A 13,654-nucleotide genomic window follows, 5' to 3' on the forward strand; every position below is an offset into this window, starting at 1 on the left:
CCCCAGGACTTGGCATATGCTTCTGGTCTATCCCCTTTCCCTCCAGATATATATATAGATATATATAGAGAGAGATATAGATATATATATGTATGTATATATATATATATTTTATATATACGTGTGTGTACACACACACACACACACACACACACACACACACACACACACAGAGTCAACTGGTACAAAGCAGTAAATCTGTTAGGTAGATGAGGTAAAGTTACATTGATGCATGCATTCCCATGGCCAAAGAGAAATGGTTTTTAGATTATCTGCTAATTTGGATTATCTACACCACTGCTCCCTTCCATTAGTGTAGATTAGTTAGTGTTAACTATAGCCATTCATTCATTCATTCATTCCTTCAACAAGCATTTACACTAAATGCCTACTATGTGCCATGTGCTGGATAACTGGAAACTATAACAAGAACGATGCTGATCAGTTAAGAGCCAACAGCTCAGGAACTGAGTTGGGGGCAATGAAGCCAGATGAGCCCCTGTGTTTAAATACTGGGGGAAAGATATCCAAAAGGGCTCCCAAATTCCAATATGGTTCTTTCTATGCACTAAGAGCAAGGGCAAGGGGGAACACACTGCTTTCTCACTGGTCCCCTCCACCCCAAACCCTTTTCAGACGTCACGGAGATACTCACGGAGACTCCAGGCTCTTCCTGCAATGCGTGATGGAGAGTGGAGGATCTGGAAGGAAATGGAGAGAACTTACTGAAGTCTGAGAGGCATAATAGATGGAAGCCGTAAGCCACAGCTCCACTTGCTGTTGGCAAAGGGACACAGACCTCAAGAAGGGAGAGCCATAGCACAAGGAGACAGCTCTTTGCCATCATTGGCGCCTCTCCTGTGGCTTCCAGATACCAGTCCCCACCTGACAGATGCCAGAAAATTGAAGTAGGCCTCTTTCCCAGGTTACCTGACTCCACCTCCACAAGAGGACTTCACTCCATGGCCTATGGCTCTACCTCCACCACCAGCTCTTTCCCCACTGGCCCTTCCTATCTTCCCTTGCTTCCTTATTCCCAACATTTCAAATTACCTGAGACTTTACTATCAAGCCTTCCCACCTTAGTAGACTCTCTTCTTTCCAAAGGGCTATCCCAAGGCTACTTAAGTCACCATACCCTGCCCTGCTCACCAGACACATTTCCATATGGAGGCAAAGAGGGGCCACATCTACCCAAGCCAAGTGCTGAGGTGTCCTTGTTGAATATCCTTTCTATGTTATAGTTAAGCAGACTTCATTAGCACTTAGTACAGTGCGTGGTACATAGAAGGCACTTAATAACTGTTTATTGATCCATTGTTGAATTACTTACAAGTGCCTCATTTTGTGCCGATCCCATATCTAAACCACAGCTGTACTGTCCCGAGTCAGGCCTGCCCATTACAGAGACCATACTGAAAGGTCAACTTCCCAGGAGATATAGTGAAGGGGAGTCCCTGGAACCAGGCCCAATGCGGGCCTGAGAGGCCAACACACCACTCACCTTTTTTGCGTTTGAGCTTGCGCTTACGCTGTTTGTTGACAAAGCAGGCAGCCAACGTGCTGAAAAGGATGGCTGCTGCCAGGAAGCAGATTGTTGCCACAATGCCAGCCAACACTGGGCGGGCCAGTCCATCGTCCGTCAGGTCAGGCTGTGGGAAGATGTCTGCCGGGGGCAAAAGAAACACATGAGGCTCAAACCTTCTACACCTTCTCCTAGCCAGCGTTAGTTAATCTTCCCTACCTTTATGGGAAACAACAGCAGGACTAAATGTTAAGATTTGTCTGACTCTGTTTCCCACCACATAAGCTAGACTCCAACCAAATTGGACCATTTCCTTGTTGTCAACCAAACAAAGCCCATTTTGCTCTCATCGTTTTCTGTATCAGAAATGCTCTCCACACCTCCATTTATTGACATCCCATCCATCCTTCAAGGCCCAGGTCAAATGACACTTGCTGCGTGAAGCATTTCCTGAAAGTGATTTCTTATTCATCTGATCTGAAAGCATTTAACAGAATCTGAGTTGGAAGAAAAACCTCAGCTATTATCTGGTTTGGTCTCTGTACAGGCTTTTTTTTCCTTTACAACTTCCTTAAGAAGTACTCATCCACTTCCAAGGATGGGGGGGGGGGGGCGCGGGGTCTCACCATCTCCTACCCCTTCCACTTTTGAACAGTTCCACCCACTAGGAAGTCTTTCCCTTTATGGAGCAATCATCTGCCTCTCTGCCTTATCTGCCCATTATTCCTAGTTCAGTCTTTTGAGAATCTAGGTCTTCTGGGACAGAACTTTTAACCCCTCTCATTTATTTATTCTAACAAGCTGTGATAACTTGAATTAATTATACTGATTTACTTGTTTTATCAGTTATACTAGACTGTATGCTCCTTGAGAACAGTAGCCTTATCTTAAAAGGCAACTTCCTCAAGATCTCTGAGAATCTGTGGTCCACACCAAGAAGGCTGAAGCTAGGAGGGGTGTGGGTTTTGTTTGTTTGCTCATTTTTAGGGGATTCTGGACTTTGGAGCAGGGAGGTATCCTGGGGACAAGAGGAAATACATGGATTCATGAAGAAAAAAATCACAAAAGAAAAAAACATGGTCGAGGGCTATGAAATGAACAGATCAGTCTGTCTCATAGAAGTTAGGATAGTTAGTTTGTAATCTCAGATTTCAAAACATCCTTTTTCTAATCATTGGGAAAATTTTTCAGCCATGATGGACTTGGTACTTACTCAGAGAGCCATACAAATCACTCTGGCTTCATAGGCCCAGATACTGTAAGAAATCATGCAAAACAAGGGCACTGGATGTGAGGAATTTTCATTTTAAGGTCTTTTCCAGCTCTAACATTCTATGATTTTTTGAGTGTGAAAGAATTTTAAGAAAGGGGAAAAAGAGAACTTAGCCATGATGGTGCTGTTTTAGACCGAGACCACTACTTGTTATGAGTTATATTTTTGCTATTACCACGAAATGGCGGCACAGTATAGTATAGTATATATTGTACTGGGAGGCTGTGTGATACAGGAAGGCTGGATCTGAACCCAGGTTTGCCTGGGTTCAAATTCCAGTTTTGCCATGTAGTCACCTGTGTGACCTTAAACAAACCACTTGACTCTAAATGAGAGGGTTGTCTGTAACATGATAAGATGGGATCCAGCTCTAAATCTGATATGGATTTAATTTTGGCTTCTATCACTAATAGTGTAACTTTGGGAAAGTTGTTTAACATGTCTGGGTCTCAGTTTCCTCATCTCTAAAATTAGGTTAGACTAGCTGGCCTCAAAGTTTCCTTCCAACTCTGAATCTATGCTGTGCTTAATCATCTCTATATCTCCCCAACTCCTCGTATGGCACATTGGCATATAGGAGGCATTGAATGCACACTGTAGGAGTTTGATAAGTTTAGTGAATGAACAAATGATTCCTGTCTTCTCTTCTTTATTCTGTGTGAATGAATGTGTGGGTTCCCAGAGAATCAGAATGAACAGCTTAGAGTTTACCAATGGCTGCAGGTGAATGTTGAGTCATTTTTCAGTCATGTCCAACTCTTCATGACTCCATTTGGGGTTTTCTTGGCAGAGATACTAGAGTGGTTTGTCATTTCTTTCTCCAGCTCCTTTTACAGATGAGGAAACTGAGGCAAAGAGGGTTAAGTGACTTGACCAGGGTCACACAGCTAGTAAGGGTCTGAGGCCAGATTTGAACTCCAGAAGAGGAGTCCTCCTGACTCTAGGCCCAGCACTCAAGCCACTGCACCAGCTAGCTGCCCCTGTCTCTGGGGGATAAGAGATACAAATGCTCCTATGCTTCTATCTTTGGGAGTAAAGTCACTACAGTAATGCAAGTGATTGTCAGATTATCTTACTCAAATTAACTTATAACAGTATAGGAATTGGGACTGGACCTGAGATTTCATTGACATAGGGGACTCCCAGGTGAGGAAACTCCCTCTACCAATGCAGGTTGGCACCTTCTCTGCAATTCATAGTCTTAAAAAGTTGTCTAAATCACTGGGAGGTGAAATGAGATGGCCATGTTCAAACAACCAGCATGTGTCAGGCACAGGACTTGAACCCAAGTCTTCCTGCCTTCAAGGCTGTCTCTCTATCTGCCACATCATGCCTTTCCTTACAATAGTATAAAGCACAACTATTATGTAACATATCCCAATTGCATGACAAGTATACTAATGAACTCTAGAAATCAGAGGCGGGGGATAGAATTTTAATCTTCTAGACAAAACTTCTTGGCCTTACAATAAAATATTAAAAATAAGTACATTGGTTGGTTAGGTAGTGGTCAAGCATTGTGTGGAGCAGCAGAAGGGCCAATGCCCTACGAGCCACATCTAAGCTTGCTCAGTACAAAGCAGTTCTGAGACCAACCATAAGACTTCAAGTCATCTATTTCGGCCTTGGCGGCATGCCTACTCCCCACTGCCCCATCTCCCTAGGCCTCCTCTCCCTGGGGCTGAGCCAAGGAGGAGGTATGCTGTGTGCTGACAGCTAAGGCTGGAGCCTTAATTAGACAATTGTAATAGATGAGACAGAGGGGTTGTACTCCATCCGAGACCATGCAGAAGTGTTTGCATTGCCTGGGTTCCCTCCCCTATCTAGCCCTAGGGGCAGCTGTAAGGATGGCACTACAGTCCAAGGGACTGATGTTCAGTTTGGCTACCTTGAAGTTCTTCTTTCTCCATTTTAGGATGCTAATCTGGCCTAAGGGAGGGAAAGGGTGAGGAGGAAGTAATGATAGTGTTTCAGGATCCATGGCTACATAGAGAGGTACAAAAGCAGGCCAGAGGCAAACAATAGACATAAATAAAATCCTGAAGAATTGGGATTATTTAGGTTAAAGAAAGCTAGGGTGATGAAAGAGGAAGAGAACAATGACTACAACCACTTCCTTGCAAAACAAGCATAATTACCTTTTAAAAGGAGGCATATAATATATGGCATTCAATAAATATTTGTTGAGTTGTTGAAAAAAAATTTTTCCCCATCATTAGAGACTTAAAAGGGAAAAGAGACTTATATTGAGGCAAGCAAGACTTAATTTAAACACCAATTAACATTATTAGATTCTGTAATGAGGGGAGTGGTTGAAACTCTTTCTGTGGGTGTCATGAAGAATAGGTCAGATGCCCATCTGTTTAGGTTGTGTGAAGGTGCAATCCAGGATGGAAACTAAATGGATTTGAATGGCCTCAGGAGGAGTAATAACTTTTGTTGTTTCATTTCGGGCTCTTCCTCACTCTCCCACCCAGCCTCTCTCACTGTTTTGGGTGCTCGTGACCCCTAAATTTGCTCTGGTGCCGAGGTTCCTGTGTGTGTGTGCTGGAGAAGGACGGTTGCTTCTCAACCTACCTGTACTGGAGACGCCGGCAATGTTGCTGGGCTCACTGATCAAATCCTGCATGACAGCCAGAACTCGGAACTCGTACCAAGTGTCCTAGAGCGCCCCCCCCAAAGGACAATACCTTGTCAGCTGGTTGGCCACCACTAACCCTGCCTCTGACCCCTCATAGAACAAGGGTGTTGGGATTAACAGAGGTGGAGAGAAGAGACAGGGAGAAAGAGAAAGGGGGGAACTGTATCCAAACAGCAAAGCCTTACTTTTCCCAGCTAGAGAGAAGTGAAGCTTTAAAGGGAGCAAGCCAGAAGGTTTGATTCAAGATCTCTCCCCTGGTTACATGAGCATGATTCCAAAGGCAAATTCAATAAACTAAAGATGGTACAAAGTGCCTCCCCCAACTGCCTTTGCTTATCCCAGGTCAGGCTCACAGCAAGGAGGTGGATTCCATGGTTAGGAATATGTACCAGATTGGGAATACAGATTCCCCAGATTCATATGTCTCAGCCTCTCTAGCAGACTTTAAACCAGGGGTGGGTAACCTGCAGCCTAGAGGCCACACATGGTCCTCTAGGTCCTCAAATGTGGCCCTTTGACATTCAAGGGCCGTACAGATTCCCCACCCCTGCACTAAACTAACTTCCTTCAAGGCAATCTCCTCCCAGGTCCCTCCCTGGACCAGATGAAAGTTGACTGCCTGAACTTCAGTTCCCACCTCTTTAGTTCAAGATTTAGGGAACTGACCCAGAGAAAGTAAAGTAACTATGTAATCCTAAAACAACAGCTTCCAAGTTGGGTCAAACAAAGCTACCAATGGATCTGAGAAAGGACATGTCATCTCCACCAGAATATGGATGAAAAGGAGGTACAGGTTATGTTAGCATCCCCACTGCCAGGCCTTGAATCAACCTCACCTGTGACAAGTCCTTGGCAAAAAATTCTCCATCTGTCCCTGGGATGGCATCATCTAGGATCTCCCAGCGCTCTCCAATGCGGAACTCCATGATGTAGTGGTCAATGGGAAAGCTGTGGTTGGCGGGTGGGAGCCAGGATAGGAGGACACCTTGCTGGGTCCGATTGGCTGTGAGGCACCTTGGTGGGGTAACCAGCACCAGGGGTTCTGGAGTTGTGATGGGGAATGCTAGAGTGGAATGCAGAGAAAGGCAAAGAAAATGGTCATAGAAAATACAGAGAGGTTAGCACTCTCACCCCCATTCCTCTTGGTATCTTCCAACAATGTTTATATCCCAGAGGGGTCATAGCACCAAAGTAAACTCCAGGACTCCGAATATCCCTGAATATTAAAGTTCCATGAATCAGTTTTAGGGAAACAGGGGAACTTCACTGCAAATATTTCCCTTATATAAAGGAAGAATCTTGTCAGGCCCACAGCTGTGTCTTAAGGGTTCTGACACTTAAAGTATCCCACTTTCAGATTGTTCTAGATGATCCAATTGAAAAAATACTTTACCAGGAGGAAAATGTAACCAGCATTTGTGAGAAGAAATAAAGAGAGAGCTAGTCCTAATAAAAATGCTTTGCTTGTTTTTTGTTTTCTCCCAGAGATCCAAGAACAGCTCCTAACATTCTCTTGTGGGACTCATGGGTTCAGACCCCTCTTGGTACAGATGGAGAAAAGGATACCCAGAGAGAAGAGCTCTAGGCAAGTAAAGGATAGGCAAGCCTCCTGTCCCCTGAGCTTCTGTCCCCCCACTGGCAGGATAATGAAGTACTCTGGAGGTGAGGACATCTCTTGGAGTGATCTGAACAACCTGCCCCACTGCAAGTAGAAGAGAATAGAATCATTCTCAGCTCCTTCTTGGCTTCAGGGGAGAGAGAGAGAGAGAGAGAGAGAGAGAGAGAGAGAGAGAGAGAGAGAGAGAGAGAGAGCGTGAGGGCGGGAGAGTGGGCGGGCGGGAGAGGGAGAGGGAGAGAGAGCAACCCTCCAATTGCAAAGTATGGAGGAGGGCAGCAATTGGCTCTGCCTAGAAAGGGGTCATCCTTCCTGCTCATATTTTTCGGAGTGACCCAAAAGAGACTACTGGGCCACAGTCACTCAACAAATAGTCCCTAGAACCAAAAAGCATGGTAAGAGGAGTAGCATCATATTGGGAAAGGAGGAAGGAAAAAATGATAGATTTCTCTTCTCACCTCTGAAGGTAATCTTGATCAAAGATCAAAGATCAAGATCACTAAAGGTGATCTTGGACCTGTGACCCAAGAAGAAGGAAACAAGCCCCCTTTTCTTCCCATCTAATATGAGGTTCTTCCAAAACACACTAGACCTTTTGGTCATACATTGGTTATATGTGCCAAAGGCCACTCATACAATGCAAAACCTTAAAGATAGTATAAAGACTGTGTAGCTCGGGCTTTTTTGTCACCAACCCCAGTCTCCAGAAGCTGCTCACCTAAAGTGTTCACAGTGACCACCTCACTGAATGAGCTAGTGCCCAACTTGTTTTGTGCCAGGACACTGAACTGGTATGCTGTCTCAGGTTCCAAAGTGTCCACCAGTAGCCAGCTTGGTCCAGGCGGTACCGGCAGTGACAGCCAGTCATGAGGCCCAAATTGGGCCCGCTTCATCCTGTTCAAAGAGAAGGAAAGGAAGGAAATACAGGGAGGAGATAAAGGAAAAGGCTGATTACACTGGACCAGGCAACTCCCTGGAGAGTTCTCAAGCAAGTGGCAGTCAGTGGGCCTGCATTACCTAAGCACAAAAAGAGATAATGACCAGGGTGGAATGATTCAGCCAGCAAAAGCTGGGCCAGTCCCCATGATATCTGACCACAAGGCAGCTTCCAGAGGTGCGGGCCATTGATGCTCTATCTTCCAATGGAAAATATTTCAAAGAGCAATTTAGTCCACAGATCACTGGTCAAAGGCCCAGATCGTGGGAGTGGGGTATACAATTCCACCCTGGTGACAACCTCACAAAAAAGATGGTGTCCCATCATGAGTGTGGCTAAGAGTAAACAACAACCATTTTCTCAGGCTCTGCCTTTAGGGGAAGTAGGGTAGGCTCCATGGAACAAGGAAAGCATCTAGGTGGAAGAAAGAACAAGAGTGAGGAGAAGTTACTGAACCATGGTAAAGCTCAGAAGGGGAACCAGGGGTCCTAGTTCCTTGCCCTTTTGCAATCAGGCCAATCTCCCTCACAGGAAAAGAAGGAAAACCTCGGCTTAGAATCACTCAAGGACTACAGCAATTCTTAACATGGACTCCACAGTCTATAGATTTAAAAGAGTGCATGGACTTGGGTAAGATATCCCAAAAAAGACATCTTTATATCAGTATTGTTGGTTTCCTTTCTAATCGATGTGTTTAATTTTTGTCATATTAAGAACTTCATTCAGAGATGGGGTTCATAGTCTTCACCAGATGGTCAAAGGGGTCCATGACACAGAATAAGTTAAGAACCCCTGAGTTAGTGTTTCCAATCAAGGCTCCCAAGTAAGGATTACCATGCAACACCCCATGCCACCCCCAGCTATGGCAGAGATGTTTGTGGGCTCTTCCACAGTGGGGACTATAGGGGCATAAGGCATTGATTCTTAGGAAAGCCACGTATTCCATGCAAAGTGCTGAAGCTGAGGAGGGGATGGGGTAGGAATTGGAGGATTGGCTTTCCCTCCTGTTCCTCGGAATTTCCTGCCATTCTACCTAGCTTACTTCAAAGTCTAAAGGTGCAGTATGATGATATTACCACAAGGAGGCAACATTGTCCCACTCAACTTAAAGCTGAGTTTTATCTGCAAATTAGGCTATAGAAGGCAGACTACATCAGAGTGCCCCTGTGGACCCAAGGGACCACTACCAATTCCTTGAGCATTCAAGAATTCTTCCTGGCTGGGTGGGCAAGGGCATTTAAAAAGAAGACAGGAAGAAAGATGTATGAAGTGTTCAAACAAGGGCAAACAAGGAATTGGGGGGAGGGGGGAAGATGACATAAGGGTCGGGGGATGAAGAAGGAGGGGTGGAAGGGAGAAAGGAGAGGAGCACTCTACCTCTGACTCACCCAGAACACCAAAGCCAGTTTAACTGGCAGAAAGTACATGGAGCAGAGCTACAAGCAGCAAGGGGACTCCTCCTGTCCAAGGCATTCCCAGAGTCTCCTCCCATCACCCTGTACCTTCATTACTAGGTACAGAAGCCAGGCCAACTAACAGCTTCTTCCTTAGACCCACAACCTCAATAGTTCTGTGACCTTGCAGATGTCACCAAGCAGTTCCCAGAAGATTCAGCCTTTGTTACCTCTTTCCCTCTAAGAATATTCACCAAAGGATGGTTTACCCCCTCACTATAAGCCACTACCTCCAGGGTTATTGTAAGGATCAATTGAGTAAACATGCAAAGTGCTTTGCAAACTCTAAAGCACTGTATAAATAGCATTATTTCAGGGGACCACAGTGACAACACAAGTAAGTCCTGGCCTCAACTTTTGACCTACCTCCAATTACTGTAATTCCTTTTAGCTTCTCCAGCAGGCTTTGGAAGGGGGCAAGGAAGCAAAGAGCCCCAAAATGGCCCTGTCCTTCCAAGCTGATCATATTCTAAATAATACTTAAGGAGGCAGTGGATAAACTATGGCCAAGGGGATGCATGGAACAGAGAAACAGGATTTGGTTTACTAACAGACCCTATCCTCACCCCCTGCCTTCCCTGAGACCTCTAGGGCCCTCTTGGGCAGCCAGAGTTATTAGTTAGTAAGTGAGGGTCAGCAGGAAAGAGGCCTCCACTGGGCTTACCAGATGTCAATATGTATCCTCCATTGTATTACAACTGGTTTCATAAGCTCCTAGAGGTTGGAAGAGGGGAATGCTATTCTGTTAACTATTCTCCCCACTGCCACAGCTTAAAACCAAAGCACAGATGGGAACCATGATAAAGCATGAAAGGGGCTGGTATCCCAAACCTTGAACCCAAGTGGAGCAATACACAAATCAGAAGGAAAAAAAGGAATAGTGCCCATAACCAGCATCAGGAGTAAGCAGGTCCTTAATACATTGGTGAAAGAGATGGCTCGCTTGGTAGAAGCAGAGGAATTGGAGAGCCAGGCAACCTTGCAAATGAATAGAAAAAGAGTCTGGGGAATTTCCATCAAGTCATATTAGCAGTTGTCTCTTTCTCCTTCTACTGGCAAGCATCAAAGGACCTTTCTTTGCCCTACACGGACTCCCCTCCACAAGTTTCTGGCTATATCTAAGCCAGGCATGGAAAAGAAGCCATTGACAGTTTTCACTAAGGTGAGACAAGTCCAAGCAAAAGAAAGCGGAGAGGCTTTGCCCTTCCTGTTCAAGGACACCATTCATGAAGGTTGCTGTGGCTCTTCACGCAGGATGGGTGGAAAGGGGAGTACAGCGCAAAGGAGATACTCAACAAGGGAGAAAAAGGTCCATTGCTAGTGATGTTTTGCCCTCCTTTCCTTCCTGCTCCCAGCCCATTCCTGTCTCTAGGATCCCTACCCATCCATCTACCCACCCACCACAACTAGGTTATCCACATCCCTGGATCTGGATAAGTTCAGCAAAGGGACAAAAAGCAAAGGTGTAAAATAACCAAGGACCCAGAAAAAAAACATAATGAGCCTAAATCTGAGGCCAGGAAGGTGACAGTCACCTCTCCTAGAACTACTCAGGAAGGGGCAGAGTAGGAATCAGGCTCTAGGTCTTGGGCTGGTCATCTCCCCAAAGTCCTAAGCATCTTTGGTGGTGCTGTGTCCTACCCACCCACCCCCAGTCAATGGGACAGAGAAGCCAAGGAAAGAGCCAAGAAGGGAGAAGAGGTAGTAAGATGAGCCAGGGAGTTGGCAGCAAAGACAATCTTCTGGGCAATTCATGCTAAAGCCTAAATGGATTCCCACAAAGAGCAGAGCTTAAGAGATGCTCTTAGTATCTGTCTCAGCCCCCAGGATTATCCCAATTGCTTGCCCCAACCTCTTCCCCATCTTGGGGGCTATCAGTCCAAAGATCCCCTCCCTTTGTTTTGCTATTTACTATCCACCCCAGGGTAATGGTTGAAGTCAGGAGGGAAAAGCAGAGCAAAGCATGCGGGGGTGACTCACAGAGGGCCGTACCAAACTGAGAATGTCTGATCGTAGCCGCCATCATAGCCTGGCTCCCAGGACACGTTGGCAGTCGTCATGGAGACAAGGACCCGGACGCTGCTAGGGGCATGAGGGCTGGTGCCTGAGGGCAGAATGCAAAAGAAAAACCACAGCTGAAATGACTTGAAATATATTGAGCTGGCCTTCAAGATAGGGAAGCTCCCCACAAAACCCAAAAGAGGTTGAAGAGTACAGTAGCTGAGTGCAGTACATCTTCCTGCCTCATAACCTTACTGGTTAGCCTAAGAAAATATGGATGGCTAGGAAAACCAAGTGATCCCAAGAGTAAAGTACCATCCACTGCCTGCAGGAGGTGCTATGGAGACTAGAGATGGGATGTCACAAGATGGAGCGGAACCAAACCCTTAGCTCTCAGATGAACTCCCTGTGATCTAGGCCAGAGAGAATAAAGAAAACCTCCCCTTAAAACAGGGCTGTAGCTAAAGCCAGAGGGCTACCTCATTTCACAGCTGCCAGTGACCTGTAAAGAAAATGTCACTCCTCTGGGAGGGGTTGTCCAGCCTCCAATGGGGGCTGTCACAATATAAGCCACCAACTCCTCTAAACCAGCAAAGGGTCCAAGCAACACTGATATAAGGATCCGAGATCCTGCAGACACGAACACTCAAGGGGAAAAGTGGCTGCCTCCTGCCCTCTGCTCCTTTCGCCGATTCCTCCATCCCCACAACCTCCATTATGCCTTCCTCTCTTTGCCAACCTGCCTCTTAGACCATAGCTGAAGACTCTTTTCCTCCAGTGCCTTTTTAGACTAATATCAATTATTACAATCACTTCAATTTCCCTTCTCAATGCTTAAGTACCCAGCCCTGAAAAACTGTATACATGTCTATATAGGTCTGTTTTCTGTGCCTTGTGTCCATTTCCTGGGCTTATACAGTGGCTCCCCCAGTGAACTGCGAACTCCAATCTCTCCTTCTTCAGCAGAGTGCAACAGAATGCCCAGGGAGCCCTCTGCACAAGGTATGGCCCTGGCCTAGATCACAGGGCCCTCAGAGGGCAAAGATCACATCTGCTCTGTAGAGCAAATAAGGAATGGAGAAGGTAAACGTTATCACTTCTCTTGGGCTGCTCTCCAGGCTGTCTTCCACTTTCTCCCCTATCCCTGCCCCACCCTACTGCCCCACTGCCAAGTCTCCCAAGCATACCAATGACTGTGAGGTGTGTACTGGCAGTGATGCTGGTGACCACATTGGTAGCAATGCACTCCCACTCTCCATGGTCCTCCTTGCTCAGGGCACGGAACTGAAGACTCCCGCTGGGCAGGGCATTGTGCTTGCTTCTGCTGGGTTTCCCTACCTTGGGCAAACAAGGGGGCAAGGAGAAGGGCAAAGGGAGGAGGAAAAATAGGGAAGGTGGAAAGAAGCCACCAGCATCTCAGGAGCCCGTGAAGGGACACAGTGGCTAGAGAGGCACAAGACCTAAAGACCCACTCTACATACCTCCCCTGCTCCCTACAAGAGTACCCAAGACCCAAGACATGCCAGGACCCCTGCCTCTTGCCTCCTGCCCATCCCAACTAAGGAGCTATGCAATTAAGAGTTGCCAGTTTCATAGATTATAAGCCAGGATACTGAGCCTCCCTGTAAGACCAAGTCAATCTCCCCCAAATCTAATTCCCCATATACCCTGGACACTGGAAGTACCTTTCTCCAAGTGATGACGGGGAAGGGGTCTCCTGCTGCAGCGCAGGGGATGAGCAACTCCCTGCCAGCCTCCTGCCTATATTCCCAGCCTGGTAGCACCGTAAAGTAGGGGGGATCCTTAGAAGAAAAGTACATATCTACATGAGCTCATGTTCACCCAGAGAAGCCTACTTCTACAGCCAAACACAGAGACGCACTCTACGTATAGTTCTCTGCCTGGTGCCTCACCTTCAGGACGAGCCGTGCGGGAGCAGACTGGCCCATTGTCCCCAAGGTGTTGTAAGGCACACAGGTATAAGTGCCGAGAGCCTCCTCCGTTGCCTCTTCAATGCGGATAGAGCCATCCTCCATCAGGGTCCAACCGAGGTTCTGTCAGAGCATGAACAAGAGGATCCATGAAGAGCTGGGCCAAGGATCATTCAACCCCCTAAGTCTTTGCCCAGGCTGTCATCCGTGGCCCAAGGGCAGAAGAACAGAGTCAAACTAAGTATCAAAAGCCTGTTTCCAGACTACTATCCTAGGG

At 46.5% G+C, this 13,654-nt stretch overlaps 1 protein-coding gene across 1 annotated transcript in view; it reads right to left on the bottom strand.

The window, feature by feature from the left end:
• Positions 1–13,654, bottom strand: part of IGSF9B (immunoglobulin superfamily member 9B) — a 70,216-nt gene that overhangs the window by 20,502 nt on the left and 36,060 nt on the right. The window contains exons 9-17 of the mRNA XM_036746058.1: positions 13,360–13,500; positions 13,132–13,248; positions 12,634–12,784; positions 11,438–11,549; positions 7,773–7,948; positions 6,276–6,502; positions 5,376–5,460; positions 1,505–1,666; positions 656–701 (exon numbers count right to left, since the gene is read on the bottom strand). Coding sequence (XP_036601953.1) covers positions 656–701; positions 1,505–1,666; positions 5,376–5,460; positions 6,276–6,502; positions 7,773–7,948; positions 11,438–11,549; positions 12,634–12,784; positions 13,132–13,248; positions 13,360–13,500 — 1,217 coding nt within the window. The remainder of the gene's footprint in view (positions 1–655; positions 702–1,504; positions 1,667–5,375; positions 5,461–6,275; positions 6,503–7,772; positions 7,949–11,437; positions 11,550–12,633; positions 12,785–13,131; positions 13,249–13,359; positions 13,501–13,654) is intronic.

The sequence above is a fragment of the Trichosurus vulpecula genome, chromosome 2 (assembly GCF_011100635.1).
Source record: "Trichosurus vulpecula isolate mTriVul1 chromosome 2, mTriVul1.pri, whole genome shotgun sequence".
Lineage (NCBI taxonomy): Eukaryota > Metazoa > Chordata > Mammalia > Diprotodontia > Phalangeridae > Trichosurus > Trichosurus vulpecula.